Source organism: Cygnus olor, chromosome 2 (genome assembly GCF_009769625.2).
Source record: "Cygnus olor isolate bCygOlo1 chromosome 2, bCygOlo1.pri.v2, whole genome shotgun sequence".
Lineage (NCBI taxonomy): Eukaryota > Metazoa > Chordata > Aves > Anseriformes > Anatidae > Cygnus > Cygnus olor.
Window position 1 is genome coordinate 237,825 of NC_049170.1, and position 20,940 is coordinate 258,764.

The 20,940-nt window shown below is 53.3% G+C and overlaps 1 protein-coding gene across 1 annotated transcript; it reads left to right on the forward strand.

The window, feature by feature from the left end:
- Positions 1-13,896: 13,896 nt before the first annotated feature.
- GBX1 (gastrulation brain homeobox 1) lies at positions 13,897-20,489 on the forward strand. The gene is made up of 2 exons (XM_040549794.1): positions 13,897-14,396; positions 19,811-20,489. Exons 1-2 carry the CDS (start codon positions 13,937-13,939, stop codon positions 20,329-20,331), a joined length of 981 nt encoding a protein of 326 aa, XP_040405728.1. The 5' UTR covers positions 13,897-13,936; the 3' UTR covers positions 20,332-20,489.
- The last annotated feature ends 451 nt before the right edge of the window (positions 20,490-20,940 follow it).

Consider the following 20,940-nt stretch of genomic DNA (forward strand, 5'->3'; position numbering starts at 1 on the left):
TTTCAATACTTAAAGGAGGCTTATAAAAAGGATGAAGAACTCTTTACTCAGGTAGATAATGATAGGACAAGAGGGAATGGTTTTAAACTAAAAAAGGGGAGATTTAGATTAGAGGTTAGAAGGAAATTCTTCACTCAGGGGGTGATGAGGCACTGGAACAGGTTGCCCAGAGAGGTTGTGGATGCCCCATCCCTGGAGGTGTTCAAGGCCAGGTTGGATGAGGCCTTGGGCAACCTGATCTAGTGGGTGGCGTCCCTGCCTATGTCAGGGGGGTTGGAACTAGATGATCCTTGAGGTCCCTTCCAACCCAGTCCATTTTATGATTCTATGATACGTAGTACAGGAGGGGGTGCTTTGGCAGTGAAGCTCTCCCATTCAGCACCTCATGTGTTCAGATGACATGTGTCACAACCTCTAAATGTTTCTCAGACTTATTGCTGTCCAGGATGCGGTCTCTTGTTTTAAATGAAGCCTACATTCTTCTTGCTTATATGGTACACCTATTACTTAGATACAATGAAGAAGTTTTTTTGTGACCCTGATGTTTCAACTAATGCAGTTAAGTTGTCTTGGGCAAGTGCCACCTAATACTTTTGCCATCCCAACATTTCATTTTTACCACTTCAATAATTCTACCTGAAACTGTTTTTTATTTTCTCCCTGATTGCTAATACTGTATAGCATTGATGTGAATAGAATGCAACTAGGAATATACCTGTCAAAGAATTATATAGAATAACTCTTCTCAGTTACTCAGTTCTTTCAAGTCCATTAATACTGATCACATGGACTGTAGCAGACAGATAATTTTTCTTAGTAGAATATCATGCAGAGCTAAGTCAAATGACTTGCAGGAGTCCAAGCATGTCATATCTATGTAGTTAGCTCTATCAAACTTGTAGATTTATCAAAAACAAATAAACAAACAAAAAAACAGCACCAAAAAACTACCACCACCAAAACAACAACAAAACATCAACAACAAGAAACATTTGTAAATACCTCTTTTACTTAAAAATGATAAATAATATTCATTGGGGCTCTAGCTTTTACTACTTTAACCAGAACATCCCTTGGCTGTTTATGTATGATTGCTTGGAATCTATGTTGAACTAACTGCTCTACAGTTTCTTGGATATCCATGTGATAACATTTAAATACTGGTAAGACATTGGGTTTTCTTTTTCACGGTTATCTTAAGTTCCTCAGTGTGCCATAATTTGTCATAAAGAAAAAAAAACAACAATGGATCAGTGAACTGATTAGCCAATTAAAACTCTTGGATGCAGGTTATCCTCCCGCAGATTATAAAAATTGTTACTTAGTTTCATCTTCCTTAATTACTGATGGAACAGACAGTGTATCATTACCACTGTAAAATATGAATATTAGCTATCGTTTTTATTTCAAATACAGAACAGAAATATATATTGGATTCTTGTTTTTATACACAGGAACCTGGGGCAGGTGCTCAGACACTGTGATTCTTTGGAATCTCTGCCGCAGGTGAATCCTGCTCTGGGGTCCACATTTAAACAAACAAACAAACAACAACAACAACAACAAAAACCAACTGGGGAGGGTTCAAGGAAGAGCCATGAGTGAGAGAATGATGGATTGTCAGTGATGCATGGCAGTAGAAAGCTGGGCGATGTGGTGGGCGGACACACTGTGGCTGATCCTTGGAGTCCGGCATGCAGTTCTAGGTGCTTGTTCTGTGGTCCCCGGCAGGAACGGCTGACAACACTCTGCCAGGAAATCCTCATGGTCCTCAGCTGTGCATTACCAAACTTTCTGATGAGAGGGGTAAGGTGTGCAGCAGGTGCAGAATTTATTCATCATTGCCAGTTCTTCTGACTGGCACTCAGATTTAAAACTAGGTCCAGTGGCTGGAAATTGAAGCTGGGAAAACACAGATTAGAAATACATTTTTAATAGCAAAGGTAATTAATCTACTAGTTAATTGCCTCTTAGGATAGCTTATCATGTTGGATTTAGATTTCTCATCTTTGTCTTTTTTAAAAATCATCCTCAATCCTGCCCTAGTCCAGACCAGAATTCATCCTGCATGGTGCTTAGCCCAATCCCAGGGAGATCAGACTACTTAATTACAGCTCTGTAATCCATAGCCACTCTCCCACACTGGTCTACCACTGGCCTCTGTCACTGCTGGGACTGTGTTTGGCCCCAGGGTAATTAAACAGTTTCACATTTCTCTTAACAGCTTTGTTCACAGATACTTCATTGATGTCTCTGAAATCCCCTTAGTTTCCTGCATTTTCTAACTTCTTTTTTGTGCTGGCTTTATCCGCTTCCTTGCTCTGAATTTGCTGCCTATGCTGGTTTCTGAAAAAATATATTCTGGAAAAAAAAGGGTGATGGTAGCTTATAATTTTATTTAAATATTTGCTGTTATTCAATTTCACTCACAAGCTTTGTGTTTGAGACATCAGCCATTTTGAAGCACTGTGCATGCGTCACCCTGTGGGATTGGGCACTGTTTGTGGAGTGCCAAAGGACCTCAGGACTGGATGTGACACACAGTCAGTTTTCTCACCAGACTGCTGAGGTGAGGTCCTTATGGGGACCCCACCTGAGGAGGTTATCCGTGACATTCATATACTGCCAGGGTCTTTGCCTCATGACAGTAGAAGCCTCAGCATTTGCACCAAGCTGCAGCCCCACACAGCAATGCAGCCCATGCAGAGCTCTTTGCTGGACTCACTCTGGTGATTGGTTTGGCGCTACAGCTGCTCTCCTGGTGCCGAGTGCTTGCGGTATTTCACCATTAGCAGTGCGGCTCTGAATGCTTCCCAGAGTTCTGCTCCCACACAGCTGCTGATGCTCCTGAGGTATCACAGGTACCTCACAGGTGCTCTTCAGGACCTGGCAGCCCATGCTACATGCCTCTGGCTCATCACCAGCCACCAGCAATGCTGCTCACATCTGTGCCTTCCCACCTACCTCCAAGAACTGAGCTCCCGGCTGCAGGGCTGCTGCTCAGGCTCCTTGGCTGCATGGGCTTGGACCAAATGCAAGCATGTTTCTGGTAGTAGCCTGTGATTTCCTAAATTTTGTCCTATGCCTGGTCAGCCTCACTTTTATTCCTGGAAAATATTACAACAAGAAACTAAACAATTTGGAAGTGCCTGGAAAATAACAGGGAGATCAGCTAATATGCAGAGTTGGTCAGACCAACCTGGTTTCCTTCTGCATCAGGCTAGAGAGCATGTGGGAAAGGGACAGAGGGAGCAAATGTCATGTGCCTTGATTTCTTTAATTCCTCACTTTTTCACATAAAGATCTCATAACAGAATTAAGAAAAAAATAGTGTAGAATGAAGTACTGCTAGGGGAAAGCATAACTTGTCAGAAAACCCTATTCAGAGTCAGATATCTGTACTGAAACTGCAGTGATACTTAGGGGGTTTATCTGGAGGGCCATCCTGCATCTGGCACTATTCCAGAGTTGTTAAAGACTCACAGCAATAGCCATCATGCTTTTTTAATCTGCAGAAGACACTGTGCTGGTTGGGGCTGCAGCCCCAGCTGCAGCTCCAGCAAAACAAAAAACAAGTTCTCCCCTAGAGGCAGCAAAGCCCAGCTCTAAAAGCCATAGCAAGGCCCGACCTGCCAGAGATGGTGCAGGCTGAGATCTGAGGGAACGCCTGTACCACATGCTGTGCAGAAAAGGTGCAGCTGTCATGGCATGCACAGATCAGGGTCTGGTATGGAGCAAACTACTGCTTTTTCTTCTTTTCTTTTGGAAGTGTGGTGACCACAGCGTAGTGGGCAGGCTGTGGAGGGAGCAGAGGACATCAAGAATGATGAGAAGTCTAGGAAATGGCCAACAAAAAGAGCCTCAAGGACAGGAGCTTTATATTCTGAAGAAGGAATAAAAAAACGTGACAAAATAACAATATCTAAACATGGAAAAATAGTGTGAGCATCTCTGCTATGAGGAGAGGATGGGAGAGCTGGGACTGCTCAGCCTGGAGAAGAGGAGGCTCAGGGGGATCCCATTCATGTCCATCAATACCTGTAGGGAGAGCGAAAAGAGGACAGAATGAAGCCCTTTTCAATAGTGCCCAGTGCCAGGACAAGAGTCAACGGGAATAAACTGGGACACAGGAGGTTCTCCCTGAAGTTCAGGAAGCACTTCTTTATTGTGAGGGTGAGAGAACACTGGACCAGGTTTCTCATAGAGCTTGTGGAGTCTCCCTCCTTGTTGATCCTCAGAAGCCACCTGGATGTGATGCTGGGCAACCTGCTCTGGGTGGTTCTGCTGGAGGGGGGGGAGGGAGGGGGTTGGACAAGATGACCTCCAGAGGTCCTTTCCAACCTCAACCGTTCTGTGGTTCAGTGATACTGTGACTGAATGAAGAGAGCCCTACACTTGATCATGCAGAGCCCGTGACTAGCAGGACTGTTCTTGTACACTAAGCATCCACACAAGATGCTGGTGGTATAGAATTTAGGGCCACTGCATATTGTGATAAGCCAGTGCCATATTCTGATCTGAAGAGAGTGATATCAGTGTTATTCAGGTAGCAGCCTGGATTGTGTTGCATAACAAATTTTACTCTGAATCCTGCATCCTGCACCCCAAGAATATGATCTTTTATAGTCTCTTTGCTACTGAGGGATAGCTGTGAAACATATGTTCATATAGTGACTTGTAGTTCATGGATGTCATGCAGCCAGCTAAAATAAAAGCATCCAGAGCCATGCTCATGTCTGCTAGAGCAGAGCAATGCACTTAGCTTCTTTTAGGCTAAAAGTACAAGAGGTATCAGGCTTAGCTCCTAGGAGAGACCATCTGTTCATGAGCTAGACACATGCATGTTGCCTTACGGCAACATGCACCACCCTAGTACTTGGGAGTGCATGCCCTCTGGCATTTTGGACTCGATGATCCTTATGGGTACCTTCCCACTTGGGATATTCTATGGTTCTATTCTATGGTTCTATGATTTGCAAAAGTCTCCTTGGTAACCTCTAAAGGGCACCTTATGCAGTGATATCCCTGCCCCCTGCTCCCCTCCTTGAAGTCAGGAGTGGACAATGTGTCAGGTATGCCATCTTAAAAACTGGGCCCCATCTCACCTGTTGAGAACCCTGGACTGCTGTGAGCAATTTTCTTTTCATGAACCTGGTGATTTTCAGGTGACGGTTTTCCTCTGGAGATCTCATCCTTGCTTTGCTCATTCTTTCTGTCTTCCTCTTCTCTCCTTTCTGTCTGATGCCAGTTATACTGCCTGAACAATGTCTCTGATCTCCACGGGGAACAGTCATGATGCAACTGAGGAGCTGTCCTAGATGGAGCGGGTGTGTCGATGCCCCTAGGAGAGCTTATCCAGGTAGTAAATGAAGGCAACTTTGCAGCCCAGGTGTGGGCATTGCTTTGGGAATGTTGCCAGGAATGCCCAGTCTTGGTCTGCTGTACAAACACAAGCCGTAAGAAAGTAATAACTTTCAGCTGCACCTGGTGTCAGAATAACAATAAGGCAGTATCACAGCAGTGCCAATATAAGCCAGCCCTGTGCCTTAGGATCCTGAGAAATTATCTGAAGTGTCTGGCTAGCATTGCTCTCTCAGAGCAGGAGGAGTCAAAACCCAGGATGAGGGAAGTGTTATCTCTCCCGAACAGAACAATCATCAAAGAGATGTGTGAAGGCTCTTACCTTATCCAGGAGTGAAGAAATCAAAATAAGAGACCATTTGCAGGTGCAGACAAGTCAGGCAACAGTGCTGTCTTCCAATTTGAATTCATGTGTGTTGTGAGTGGTTTGAAGTGCTAACCCCAGTTTCCTGCTGAAGTGGCCAGTCCCGGCAGGCTGTCCCCCTGTTCTTACTGTTTTGTGCATTGCTGCCCCTCAGTCAGGCTGGAGAAGGAGAAGCGCAACTTGCTACCTGGGATCTGTAATCACCATAGTCTCTGCTAGCTGCTTGCCTGCAGACCCCACTACTGTGGCAATTGGCCAATATCCCCATGCTCATAGGTCTGTGTCCACTGAGCAGCCTATTCCTGTAGGGCACAGGCAGCCAGGTGGGGAAGGAGGCACACAAAGGATCCCAGGGAACTCACAGTCACAAAGCCATGGAGGCTGAGTTAGCTCTGTCAAGTCAGAGCAGTTGCTAATGAACTCTAAGACCATTTTAAAGTGCTCTGCACAGGAAATCTGCCCACAGTGTGGGTCCAGTGCTGGGTGCAGGAGTCAGGAGGGGTGCCAAGAAAGATTGAAGTCCCACAGACAGGAATGTGCTCCACTCAGTGGCATAGGGCATGGTTTGATTCTTGCTTGGTAGACCTGACGCCTGGTGAGGATGAGGGTGCTTCACATGTACATTGCCTGTGTTTTTTTGCTTCACCTGTGGACCCTCGGGCAGAAGGGCAAGGAGAGGTCATGCAGATGTGCCTGGCTTGACTGATGTCACCCTGGCTGCTGAAACAGGTGGTTGGCACCTTAGGTGGCCTGTGTGCTCCTAGTAAACCCGGCAGCCTTCACTCACCATCTCTTAGAAAGTATTCCTTTGTGAAAACCTCGCAAGAGTTGTTCTTCTTTGCCATGTGTTGGGCCACTGCAGGTCCTGGTGGGAGGTCTTCCTGCCTGGGAAAATGAGAAGTCAAATCAGGAAAACCCAGCTTAAGGGCTGCTTCTAGGCACTCTGCTGAACCACAGAGGTCACAGAGGTTGGTGCACAAGACTGGCCTTCTGCCCTTATATCATAGAATATCATATCATAGAACAGCTCAGGTTGGAAGGGATCAGAAAGATCATCTAGTTCCAAAACCCCTGACATAGGCAGGGATGCCACCCACTAGATCAGGTTGCCCAGGGCCTCATCCAACCTGGCCTTGAACACCTCCAGGGATGGGGCATCCACAACCTCTCTGGGCAACCTGTTCCAGTGCCTCACCACCCCCTGAGTGAAGAATTTCCTTCTAACCTCTAATCTAAATCTCCCCTTTTTTAGTTAAAAACCATTCCCTCTTGTCCTATCACTATCTGCCCAAGGAAAAAGTTACTCTCCATCTTTTTTTATAAGCTTCTTTTAAGTATTAAAAAGCTGCAATGAGGTCACCCTGAAGTCTTCTCTTCTTTAGGCTGAACATCCCCAGCTCTCTCAGCCTGTCTTCATAGGAGAGGAGCTCCAGCCCTCTGGTCATCTTTGTGGCCCTCCTCTGGACCCATTCTAACAGATCCACATCCTTCTTGGGCTGGGGGCCTCTGCCATCAACTAAGATGGCTAACAAAGCACAAGACAAAATACTCTTAAATGAATGCTCAGGAAGCGATGCACTAGACAATCTAATCTCATAATCTAAAGAGAAGTAACACCTCCATACCATCAAATGCCTTTTATACACTTTAAGAAAAAAAGAACATGTATGCTAGGATTGGATCAGTCTATACTGGGAGGTTTTCACTCAAAAAGACTCTATGTAAAACATGAGCAACCGAGGCAGAAGTCATCCTATTATTCTGCACTGTATTACCATTAGTGAAAAAGTAGTAGTTTCCATGTAAGCTACTACCTGGGAACATAAAAAATGAGAGCAACCAGGACAACCAAATAACTTCAGACCTTGCATTCCACCTACTATGACACTTGGAAGTGTGGAGATGCTTTTGCTCATGTGTAAGCTCATCACCAGCCTCCACCTGGACATAGAGCCATTGACCACCACTCTCTGGGTTCGACCTTCAAGCCAATTCCTTATGCACTGAATGGTCCACCTTTCCAATCCATCTTTCTCCAATTTGGAGATCAGGATGTCATGTGGGACTGTGTCACAGGCCTTACAGAAATCCAGGTAGATGACATCGGTCGGTCTTTCCTTGTCAACTGATGCAGTCACTCTATGGTAGAAGACCACCAGATTGGTCAGGCATGACTTGCCCTTGGTGAAGCCATGCTGGCTGTCTCAGATCACCTCTTTGTCTTGCATGTGCCTTGACATTGCTTCCAGAAGGATCTGTTCCATGATCTTCCCAGGCACAGAAGTGAGGCTCACTGGTCTGTAGTTCCCTGGATCTTCCTTTCTGCCCTTTTTAAAAATGGGAGAGATGTTTCCCTTTTTACTGTCACCGGGGACTTCACTTGACTGCCAGGACTTTTCAAATATGGTGGAGAGAGACTTGGCATCTACATCAGCCAGTTCCCTCAGGACCCTGGGATGCATGTCATCAGGACCTCTTGTGCAGAAAGGTATGTTATGGCATGCTAGTTCTGGCCCCAAATCCTAAAACGGACCACTCTGAGTTTTCTTCTCTTTAAGTTATACTCTCTCCCTATTTCAGAAACTCTGGCTTGGGCCAAGACCTTAGAAGTAGTCTTTTAATGCCCTTAAGGTCTCTTCAGCAACAAAATTATGCACCTAGAAATGCTTCTACTATTAATGAGGATCCTGGGTTCTTATTCCAGCTATGGCGCTGCCAGACCAAGATCCCAAGGCATAAGAGGGTGGCTCCACAGCTGCTACAGACAGGTTTTATGGCACGAAGCTGAAGACAGAATCACATGGGGCAACTCGGCAATGAGGTGGAAGCCTGTAAGACTGCACTTGCAGAAGCCACCTGCGTGCTCCTTGCATCCAGACTGCACACTAGGGCAGGACTGTCATGTTGGCTATTACCCACCAGACTGAGTGTGCTGACAGAGCCTGCTCAAGGGTTGTTTTGTATTGGGCCACTTCATGGATACAGTCGAACAGCAGAGTCCGTGCCTAAAACGAGCCTAGCTTCTGTTAACACAACAGCACAGCCACAGCTAGCCCATTCTCTAGATTTTTCCAAACTCTGAGTGACTCATTTTGCAACATTACCTTTGCTTTTAATATGTTTACTAGCTATACTGCAGGAATGCCTAGAGGCCATGACCAGATTCAGTCCTGTTGTGCTAGATTCTGTGTACAGATTGTAAGTGGAGCAGGTAGAGGCATAAAGTTAAGGTTGCATAGCAGTTTCCATTAGAAAGACCTGTTTTCATTTGAGAGTCAGTTATTAAACTTTAACTGTTGCAGTCGTGGTTTGCCATGCTGTGTGTCTGTCTGACTGAATTTTTCCCTTCACAGTTACAGCAAAAAATAATTCAAATAATCCCCAGGGTGAGATTAAGGCACGTAGGGACCCTTGGCCTCTATTTAGCGAACAGCCTATGTTCCAGGAGGACACTCTCGACACCACACCCCGGAGCAGCAGTTAGCAGTACAGGAAGGAGGGCTGACCTGGATGATTCTGCCCAGTAGCATGTGACCAACTTTTCCTAAACTGCAAGGCTTTGAGGATCCCATTTTGCATGTGCCCAGCAAGGACATATTCAAGGCTGATAGTTTTCTCCCAGGAAGCCTGTGCTTGAGCAGTTGAAGCCATGCCAGATCCCCTGTGCTGACCAGACAGGTCATGTACCGTCCTCAGCATAGACACTGTGTCCAAATCGTCAAGGGCTCAGCAGCAGGACACTGTCCAGTCTTGCTTACTGACTCCAGAAATGCAGGTATACTGACTTGTCTATTCTCATGTGCCTGCAGCAAGGAACAGAGAAGAGAAGGAAGGCGCCTCAGAGGTTCTAATGCTGAAAGCAGACAGGAAGAGGGATGGAAGCAAAGGCAGACTGAGGAAAGAGGGCCAACTCAGGCAGTGACAAGCTGTAGGGGATGGGGCAGGCAGGTCTGCAATTGCTAAAGGGCATTGCCTGCAGAGACTGGACTTGAATTCAGTACTCACGGCCCAGCATAGTGAGACCAAGAGCCAAGTGCTGAGGCAGATAAACACAGAGGTGTGACCCAATGATTTCCAGACATAAGGGAGAGATCAGGCTTCCTCCTGAAACTCTGTTTCAGTGCCTGATAACGTAACCAGCAAGGTCCTAAGAGCTGTCAATTGCTGAGGGTGCAGTGAAACCAGGGGCTTTACAAAGTGCACTTGCAATTAATATTTCTCATGTACCTGGTGTGTTGGGCAGTGTATCTCGAGGGATGTTAAAGGAACATACCAGATACCTGCAAAGTGGGGGATGGAGCCCGATAAAATGGAATAGAGTGGCTCCCTGCAGAGAAAGCATGTTGGGAGGGAGAAACGTGCAGGGAGAGTACTGAACAGTGGAGGTCTGAGCCTCAAGTGGAAGCCATGGAAACTGCATCTGCACTAGACTGAAAAACTGTGGAAGGTTATACATAGGATGCAGAAAGAGGGGAAGCCCCTGGAGGTCTAAGGGGCAGTAGAATTATCACATGCAGCTTGGACCCTTACCCTTCCAGTCTGGCTCACCCTGCAAGGGTGGCAGCTGTGAGAACTCTCAAACTGTATCTTGTTCAATGTGTGCAGTAGCATAAAATATTTGCTTTATTTTGCTTGCAAACCTTGTTTCCAGTCTTTCAGCCTTCTCTGTTTCTTTGCTTTATGATTTGGTAAATGAACTTCTACCTTACTTTACTGCAAATCTCGTGAGACAAAGTAAACCTGAGTGGAGTAAGCTGTCAGAGCCATGTGAAGTTGCCATTTCTCTCCTCCTGGTGGTTTGGCCCTCTGGAGTCAGAGCCAACTTAGGCAATGCAGCTGTCTGTCCTTAGGGGACCTCAGCAAGGGCCTACCCCTCTTTGGCTAAGGATCTGCTTCTAAGCACGAGCTCTCACCTTTAGCCTCTGCCTAGCCCAAGCTGGAGGTACAGCTTGTGTCTGACCCTGTACCTCCCTGATGCTGACATCAATCCTGACCCACTGACTTGACTTTCTGGCTTGATCTGGGACTTCCTTGCCACTTGGAAGCTGGGACTGGCTGGGGGATCATTTGACTATTGGTGACTCTGGTTACTGTCAGCAGATTTGCTCTGATCACCTTCTTTGAGTTTTGTGGGACTTCGTCCTTCTCAGTGAGACCACTGCCCCACCTGCCTTACTGCAATTCTTGCTTCCTGGCTTCCCTTCCCTATCAGATCATCCTTTCCTTGCTGTTCCTGGCATTGGCAAACTGAGAGTCAGTGTCTGGAGAGGGACAAGTGCTGCAGGTAACACAAGTGTGTGATCAGGTAAGCAGAATCTTCTACTTGGGGACATATTTAGGGACTTGCAGCATGCACGCTACTGATTTGCAGAGGTCAGTGTGGCAACTTGTGTTACTGGCTTCAGGAAGGACCTGCCATTTTGGGCATAGGCAGTCATTCTTCTGAGAGCTGTAGTTCATTCCCCAGCTCTCCGGGTTTCCCCAGCAAGGTCACATAAGATAGCAGTTCCCTATTGCTCTCAAATACCTTGCTAACTTACATGGTAGTGTGAGGTGTGAGTTGAAGGTCACACATAAAAGGTTAATAGACCAAGTGGTCAAATTGCAGTTGCTAAGGAGTTAAGAAGTTGCTTGCATAGCCTTGATGCACAGCCTGTGCACTTCTGAGCACAGGTCTTCAGATCCAGTGACTTACACATGGCTATGCTTTCATTTCCTCTATGGTCTAATGTGCCTTGTTAGCAGTAGAATGAACCCAAATTCTGCACATGAAGATGACTTCAATGTGGAGGTTCCTTTCCCACAGAGACATACGGTGGATGAGACAGGAGAGTTGGGCCAAGGACAGATAAAGCGTGGATGCTGACTTGCAGATTTTGAGTGTATTCCTTTTGGTGCCACAGCTGTTCTCTAAGGTGGGATTCATCCAAATGCCCTTCACTGGCAGCCTCCTTCTCAGCCTGAAACCTGGGCCCTTGTCCTAGAGAAGGGGCTAGGTGGCCTGTGCCCTACAAGCACTTACTTCTCTTTCTCGGTGATCCAAGGGCCATCAGTCACTGGGAGGTGTCTGCATGGGAGTGGCAAGAGGGATCCTTCTTGCCAGGCCTCATCTTTATGACTCATTCTTTGAGCCTGTATGATTATTTTAGCGTTGGTTTTTCCACACCTCTGTCTCTGGGGACAGTGCAGCTCTTGCCACAGAGGGGTGTTTCCTTGAGACTAGAAGGATGTACCACAGAGAAAGGTATAAAAACATGCAGAAAGGAAAGGCTCTGTGCAGGAATATAGATTGTGCCTGTTTAGTGGAGGAAAGTTGAGGACCATGCTGTCAGCCTGATGGGCCTATTTGCCTTCATTTACATGCTCCACATAGGATTCAAGTGTCCACGTACATGGTTGGACCATCATATCCCACACAGAAACACATAATTGAAGGCTGCAGCAAAGTGGTGCCCCAGACCCCCTTGGAAACAGAGTAGGAGAGGTTATATGAAGCTGGAAATCTGTGCATTTACACAGATGTAACCAGGGATCCCGGGGAGCCAAGCAGCCAGTACTGCACCCCCAGTCAGAGGGTAAGTGCAAGCAGACACAGCAGTCCTGAGAGAAGGACTACCTTGGGTGATTGCTGGAGGTCTGGTACGTACCTGTGCCACTGCAGATACCGTCAGAGTGAGTTTAGACTTGACTTCAGCTCCAGCATTCCCCGGCTTCTAAGTGCTTAAGGTGGCAATACTGATGCTGACGTTCTTTTGAAGCAGGGCTGTGGTTTGCTCGATGTTTGGTGGGTTACATGCCCAGCGACTAACCTCTTCTGACAGTGTTGGTGACTGGTCTGAAGGTGCTTCATCTGACCAGTAGACAAAAGCACAGTGAAAGTGCCAAGTGGGGTCAAAAATACTCCACTTTAGCATGAGGACTCCCTGCAGGAGCCAGGCCATGCTCCCCACGACACACAGCGAGGCAGAGAAGAGCTGTGGAGCTCTCACAGCAGTCCAGGAGCTTGTGCTGGTCTCACTTGCTCTGTAGATTGCGCACAGAAGGGCCCATCAGCAGCCAGTCCATAGGTGCACCTGCATCACACTCCGTGAGCTGCCAGGAGAGGCAGACCCCAGGGGCTTTGTGCAGTTACAGGGCAGCGCGGGCAGGCTGGCAGACCCCAGCCACGGCTGGCCTCGGGAAGTCCGTGCGCTCGCTGCCGCCCGCCCGGTTCTGCCCCAACGGAGCCGGGTACCGGGAACTCTCCCCCGGGGCAGGACGCCCCGTCCGGGGCTGGAGCGCGGCCGAGCTCGCAGAGCGCGTCCTCGGGCCGCCCTCCGGCCCCGCGGCGCCCTCGCCCGCGGCTGCTCGCCCCGCGGAGCCCCGCTCCGAGCCCGCCGCGGGGGCTCGGGGGCCGGCAGCGGGCAGGCCGAGCCCCACCGCGCCCGGGGCGGAGGCGGGCGCTGCTCCCAGCGCTGCGCGGCGGGAGCCCGCGGATCGGCGGGGCCCGGCCGGTGCCTGGCGAGGACTTGGTCCTTCGGGGCTCTCCATCCCGCCCGCCCGGAGCCAGCGGCCGGGAGCCGTCGGGAGCGTCGGCCTGGGCCGGCTTCGGGGGACGGCAGGGCCGGAGCGGGGCGGGGCGGGGCGGAGCAGGGCTGGCTCGCCCCGTCCGTTGTCCCGGGCCCGGGGGCGGCCCGAGGAAAGATGTGCCGCGCAGCGCAGCCCCGTCCCGTCCCCCACAAAAGCGCCCTTGTGCTGGCCCCGTAATTGCTAATCATCAATCACCATTAATAACAGCTGATGAGGCGGGAGGGGGAGGCGCCTTCCCAGGGGCCGGCTGCGCCGGGGGGAGCGGGGAGCCCTGCCCCGGCGGAGCGGGCGCTGAAGGAGGAACTCGACCGTGATGTGCGGAAGATGGATGAGAGCAGAGGGCGACACCCCCGCCCGCCTCCCCTCCCCACCCCTCCCCTCCGCGGCCCGGCCCGGCCCCCCCGCGGCGGGGCGGGCGGGCGGGCGGCTCCGAGCGCGCCTCCACTCCGCCGCGCCGAGCCAGCGAGCGGGCGGGCGGGCGACAGCTCTCGCCGGCCGCCGGAGCCCACGGGAGGCGGCGGGCGCGGGCCGGGGCCGCGGCGGGGCCCGGCGGCGGCGGCGGCAGCGGCAGCGCGGCGAGTTGGCGGCGGCCCGAGCTCGCCGGAAAGTTGGTGCCGGCTGAGCCGGCGGCGCCCGCTCGCCATGCAGAGACCCAGCGGCCAGGGGACCGCCTTCTCCATCGACTCGCTCATCGGGACGCCGCCGCCGCGCTCCGGGCACCTGCTCTACACCGGCTACCCCATGTTCATGCCGTACCGGCCGCTGGTGCTGCCGCAGGCGCTGTCCCACGCGCCCCTGCAGTCGGGGCTGCCGCCGCTGGCGCCGCTGGCCTCCTTCGCCGGCCGCCTCACCAACACCTTCTGCGCCAGTCTGGGCCAGGCCGTGCCCTCCATGGTGGCGCTCACCACGGCCCTACCCAGCTTCTCTGAGCCCCCCGACGGCTTCTACCCGCCGCAGGAGCTGCCCCCGCCGCGCGCCAACCCCGACGCCGGCTGCCGGCGGGGCGCCGAGGGCCTGGAGGCGGAGGAGCTGCCCCCGGGGCGCGATAAGGGGCCGCCCGAGCCGCCGCTGCACTTCCCGGACCCCTTCCCCGGCCTGGCAGGTAAGAGCGGCGCGGGCCGGGCCCGGCCGGGGGTTGCAAGTCGCCTGCTGCGATCGCCGTCCGGTCTCGCCCGGGAGTTCCGCAGCCCCGAGGGGCCCCCGCGGGGGGCAGCACCGCCCGCCCGGCCCATCTTCGGGCTCTGCCCGCTTCCCCAGCGATGGTTGCGGGCGGGCGGTACTGCCGGCCTCCGAGCTCCCCGGGGTAGGGTCCCCGGAGCCGAGTTCGCTGGGACCGGGGTGCGGCGGACGGGACGCCGGGTTCGATGGGCCGTGACGGCGGGCAGGAGGGACCTGCCCCCGGTCTGTCCCGTCGGGCCGAGCCGGGAGGACCGTGTCCGTTCCGCTCCGAACCGCCTCCGCCGCTCTGCAGAGAGCGCAACTTTCGCGGGTCGGAGGCAAACTCCACCCGCCGCGTCCGGCCCGCAGGGAGGGCGAGACGCGAAAGCCGCACTCGGGGCTCTGGCGCAGGGCGGCCCGGCGGGACGGGGCGGAGCGGGCTCCCGGAGCCGATCCCGGCCCGGCGGCGCGGAGCTCTCCGAGGTGCTGGCACCCGGCCCGGGGCGAGCGAGGCGGAGGGGCCGCCGGGCGGCCGCGGCGGGTCCTGGTCCCGCTCAGTGTCAGCCGCGGGGCTGCGCGGTGTCCCCGGCACGGCGCCGCGTCCCGGGCGGACCGCGGGGCAAGGATCTCCGGGCACGGGCGGCACCGTGTGCGGGCGAGCCCGCAAGCCCACCCCGGGCCGGGTCCCGCTGCGGCCGCGGAGTCCCGGCGCTCCCAGCCCCTCCCGAGCCCGCGACGAGCGGGGCAGCTCCCGTGGCCCGGCGGCGGCGCCGCCCGGAGCCCCTCTGCCCTTCCTGCCGGCCTGCCGCCCCGCGCCGCTGTGCCCGCAGCCTCGGTACCGGCTTTGCCCGACGGCGCGGGCAGGCGGCGGCTTCGCTCCTGGGATCGCGCTCGGCGCCGGCCGCGGGCTGCTCCCGCTGCCGTGGGGTAGCCGCGGGGCTCTCTCCTTTGTGAGCTGTGCCGCTCCCGAACGTGCGGACACCAGCCTCGGTGACTTGTTGCTCCGTATTTCTCAGCCAGCTCCAACTCTTGCTCTCTTCCACCTCTGCTCCTTCGGCACAGGGATTGAGGCTTCTCTTCTGCGGGAAGATTGAGACAAACCAACCCCTGGCTTTCTCTGGCATGGCCTGTCTGTCCTGAGAGCTGCCTCCTCTGGTCAGCCCCGAGATCCACCTTTGTCTCACAGGCTTCCCGGTATGGATGCGTGCTGAGCAGTCTTTGGTGCTTTTTGCAGTGCTCGGCTACTTGTTCTTCATCCTCCCTTTAGCCTCTCCTGGGTAAGCCAGTGTCTTGCCCTGCCTTCTTCTTCGGTCAGAATACCCCATTCGGGTACCCCTGGAACCTAGTCCCCAGTTTAGGACAACTGGAGCATTTTGCCTCCCTGCTGCCTTTATGGGTTACAGAGGCTTTGGTGCTCCCAGGCCTCTGTGCTGAGTTGAAAACCCAGTGCAGACTCACATCTGTTTGGAAATGCTCCTCAGGGGGCAGAACTGCCCAGGCCACCCGCTGTCTGTATGACCACAACCTCTTGGTCTGTAGGGAAATGAACTGTACTGTGCTTGATCTCCCTCCATGGCTCCTCTGTACAAAAGCCCAACATGTTCTCTCCTCCTGAGGGACTCAGATGAGCTGTTCTGAAAATTGGACATTTCTGAAATTGAGAAATTGTATCTCTAAGGCTCACCCTGTTGTGACTGCTTCATGTGACGGGAGGAAATATGTCTTGTTACTGCTGTTTGCTCACTGCTGCAGATTGGCTGTCTCTCAGCACTGTGCTTGCTCTGGAGCCATGAAGGATGCTTGTCCTTCTACCCATGTGGAGCTGTGTGGGCTCCTCTGCCCAGGCCCAAGAGGATGTGTTGGATCAAATGTGCCTTTTTCTTTACCTAATGTTTCTCCTGACTCTACCTGTCCCTTGCAGATGGACAATAGGGTTTGTTTTATCAACCAGGTCAGATGTAAACCAGGACAGTAGCTGTGTTTTTTTTTTTCACTGTCAAGAAAGTCAGAGAAAGATGATTCATATAGGTGGTTTTAGGAATCTCCTGATAATGCAGTTTGCTCTAGCATCTTGTCCATGACCCTGATGAAGAGCAATTGTCCAGAGAAAAGTAAGAGAGCACGAGCCCATGCAATACTTTCAAAAAATGACACTTCCCCAGCATCCAGCCACCTGCACTTCAGTGGCTTCCTAAGCCAGCTTTTGTTTCTCTGTATTGAGTAACCTTTGACCAATTCTTCTTCTTTGACCTTGTCTAGTCTCCCTTGGAGTACACCAGAAAGGAGAGACAAACTTGGAATCATCCACTTCCTGGGGCAAGGTGTTCCACAGATCTCTCATCTGTAGAAGAACCATGTGAAGTAGCTCCTTTTGTCTGTCTTGCTGACATCAATTATACCCTCTTTAGGGTATAATTCTGTCCCTGGACTCCATTGGCACCTCCACCACACACATGCCTGCAGAGGCAAAGTCAGTTGCTTGCCAGATCAGTCAAATGAGTCAATGCTCTATTTTAGGACCTCTCTTTGCATCTACTGTGTTTCAAACTTGCTACCAGTTCTTGTCCTGCTTCTTGGGAGGGGAGTGGCATGTAGGGGAAACTGATAGTAAGAAGCAGAAAAGCCTAGAGGCTGCTTTGTAACTACAGCTGCAACAGAGTGTGACCCCCAGGTAGTCAATGGTAGTCAATGCCCTCAGTCCTCCACGCCACCTCTGAGAGCACATTTGTGCCTGAGCTGCAGAGGTCTCCACCAACATCCAAACTCTCCTCAGTTGATGTAGTAAATCCATGTTCAGTTAGGATCAGAAGCTTTAAGTTTTCCTATGAGCATGACAAAGAGCTCTTCAGTGTTTATCAACACAGTGCTCGTCTGGCTGTCACAACACCCATTCTTGATCTGGGTTCCCCTGATCCTGCTTGAATAACGTTGCCACCTGTAATACTCACCAGTTTCTCAACACTGTGCTTATCAAGTCCATAATAAGATCAATGAACAGCTGGGACTTTGTGAAGAGCAAAGAGATGGATCAATCTTATTCTTGGTCTACTGCTTTCTTGTCGATTTTTCAAAGGCACAATACTTTGCTTCATGACAGCTTCTCAACCTGCTCAAAGGCCTTTGAAAATCTCAGTATACCTTCCCACTTAATGGGTGGGTTCTGCTGCCTCCACTACTTCCCTGATGAGGACATGCCAGGTGATTAGCAGACCAACATACCAATTTTCTTTGTAAAAATCCTGGTTTAGACTTCATCATGTGGTTCTTAGTTCCTTACTGCAAACTCAACCCTTCTATAAGATACAAACTAGTCAGAGACTTTAAAATCTGGGGTCTGGCTAAGACAAGTGTATCCAGAGATAGTACGTGTTTTACAAGGTGACACATTACAGTTGCTAGCTCAGACTTTCTCCAGTCCCTTGGTGCAGTCTGGACCTACAGGAGCAAACTCCCAGATCAGTACTGTCTGATAGTGTCGCTGCTGATCCCATCCTCCATCAGCAGGGAACAGCAGAGTCAGGGCAGGACTTATGAATACTCTTGGTGAAGACAATGATGTCCTCAGAAGAGCTTTCTTATCTTGTCAGTCCTTGTGCTCCAGTGGGTAGAAGGGGTACACAGAAATGAAAGCTCTCCTTTTCTTGGGCAGAGTTAGTGCTTGCATGAGACCATGCACTGGCAGCCAAAGTGCTTCATGCCACCTGCTGCTGCTCCTCAGTCCCCCAAGCACAAATTTTCTAGGTCTTTACTACACCCCCGTGCATATGGAAGATCTCTCCCTACCCTTAGGCCCTCATGAAGAAAGGTCTGTCTATTCTTCTGCGGCAAAATAGAGAGGAAGGTGTTTCTTTCCTTCTGTGTAATACAGGAGGAGCAGAGACAAAATTCTAGACCTCCAAAGTCACTCACCCACTCTCAGGAAAGCACAGACTTGCTGCAGGACTGACAAGGGCTGTAGGTGCTCCTCAACATCTAGGCTCACAAGAAGGTCTCCTGGGCTCAGGCAGTTTCTTACAGCTGCTGCTGGTGTGCTCGCAGCCCTGCACCTTCAGGCATCTGAGGGCTGTCCTATCTTCCCCACTGAGAATGAAGTGAGCTTTCTGGAGCTCCAGTAGCCCAGGGTGCATGTGCCAGTCCCTGGAGACTGCTTAGAGGTTTGGAGAGCTGCTGCTGCTCCTTCTGTGTGTAGGATTATATTGACTGGTAGTGCTTCAGGACTAGCTCCTTCCAGCAGCAGCTCCTGCCTTTGGGTTTGGCTTGGAGAGTTTGCTGGTCTCTTCTACTCTCAGCATGATGGCAAAACTTTTTCATCTCCTTGTGGGTGACCATGGATCCTCTCCCTTCATGACCCCTGGCTATGGACAGGACCATCTTCTCTCTGTCTTCTGTCAGGTCCTTGCTGGAGCCTTTCTATCAAGGAAGTGACTGGCTTCCAGGCTTCTTTCTTCCCCATTGTTCCCACCAACGTTCTCCTTTGCTCCATGGAGCAGTTTAACCATTCAGGAGGCACCGGCTTGGATCACAAGAAAGCAGCAAGAAGGTGGCTCATCCCCCCCCTATACTCTACTAGTATTTTTGCAGGCAACATAACACAGGTGTCTCCTGTGGTCCCAATTCTTCCTCCTGTGTGGGTGGCCCGGGATGAGGTCCTGTCTGTTGGGAGATGCTAGCACCTCCCAACCTCCTCCCCTGCACAGAATGGCAGGGGAAGCTAAGCCTTGATCATCAGCTGCCTAAGCCTGCTGTTCCTTGGCTGCACACCTCTGCTGTGGTGCAGGGCTAGGAGGGGGGAGATGGCAGCAGGATGCTCCATGTGCTATAGAGCCCTGCAGAAAGGTTTGCTGCCTGGAACCGGCTCAGGCTGCTGTCTCCAGGAAGGTTCGTCTCCTCCTGGCTGGCCCTGTTCTGGATGAACAAGAATAGATGCAGTGGGATGGGGCAGAGGGAGGGCTGAGCTCAGGGACCAAGTACAGATTTTGTCCGGATGCAGAGCTCTGGCAGGCCTGTGTTGTGCTCTGCTGGGATGAGGCATTGGTGCTGCTCCAGCTGGGTTGCGGGTGGCGGCAGGTGCCGGTGGTGCCTCGCTCCCTGCGACGCCTGCACACGCGACGGGTCTGGGCTGCGGGCGGCGCGGGGCTGACCGTGCGGGGCTCTGGGGCAGCAGCACCCCGCGACGCCGCCTGCTGCTGGGGAAGCCGCGTCTCGGCGGGAGGCAGCGCGGGCGGCCCCGGGGCTGCGGGGACGGCGCGGGGCTCGCGGGGTGCGGCTGCCGGGGGGGCGGAGGGGCCGGGAGCCCCCGCACCGGGGCCGCGGCTCCGGGGAGCGCGGGGGCGGGCGCTGACGCTGTGTGCCCCGCAGACGGGAAGGCGTACAGCTCGGACGAGGAGAAGCTGGAGGTGAAGTCGGCGGCCACGCCGTGCAGCGAGCGGGAGGAGGAGAGCTCGGCGGGCGACAGCGAGGAGGAGCCCTTCCTGGACGGGTCGGCCGCCGCCGCGCTGGGCGGCAAGGGCAAGGGCAAGGGCGGCCCCGCGGCGGAGCAGACCCCGCCGGGCTCCGGGGCCGGCAAGAGCCGCCGGCGGCGCACGGCCTTCACGAGCGAGCAGCTGCTGGAGCTGGAGAAGGAGTTTCACTGCAAGAAGTACCTGAGCCTGACGGAGCGCTCGCAGATCGCGCACGCCCTGAAGCTCAGCGAGGTGCAGGTGAAGATCTGGTTCCAGAACCGCCGCGCCAAGTGGAAACGCATCAAGGCGGGCAACGTGAGCAACCGCTCGGGCGAGCCCGTCCGCAACCCCAAGATCGTGGTGCCCATCCCGGTGCACGTCAACCGCTTCGCCGTGCGCAGCCAGCACCAGCAGATCGAGCAGGGCGCCCGGCCCTGAGCACCGTCGGGGCTCTCGGACCCTGGGGCGAGCGGGCCGCCGGCAGCGGGGGGGGCCGGGGCAGCGGGGGCGCGGCCCGGCCGTCCGCTCGCATTCCTCTGTACATGTCCCTTATTTATTCCGTGTAAACTCTGTACATACGGCAGCGAGTCCGTCTGTCCGAGCCGCGGGGAGCGCGGGCCCCCGCGGGTCCTGGCCCTGCCTCCGGCCGCGCCGCGCCGGGCCGGGGCCGCGCTGTGCAGGAGCGCCCGCCCATGTATAGCTGTGATTTCAATAAATTATTTTCTATGGAGCCACGCGAGGGTCTTCCGCGGCGCTGCCCTCCCGGCCGCGCTGCGGGGACGGGGCGGCCGCTGGCAGCAGCGGACGGCGGCGCCGAGCCCGAGGTGCGGCCGGGGCCGGGGCCCGTGGGCACGGCGGGGAGCAGCGGCGGAGTCGCGGGCGCCGTCGGGCCCGGTCCGACGCCGGTGCAGAGGCACGGGAGGGGGCCGGGGCCGGGGCCGTCCGTCGCCCCCCCGGAGGCCCCGCTGGCTACAGCCTGCCCGAGCCGAGCCTGCCCCCGGACTCCCGAGGCAGCCGGTGTCTTGTGTCTCCCGGGCCCCTGCGCAG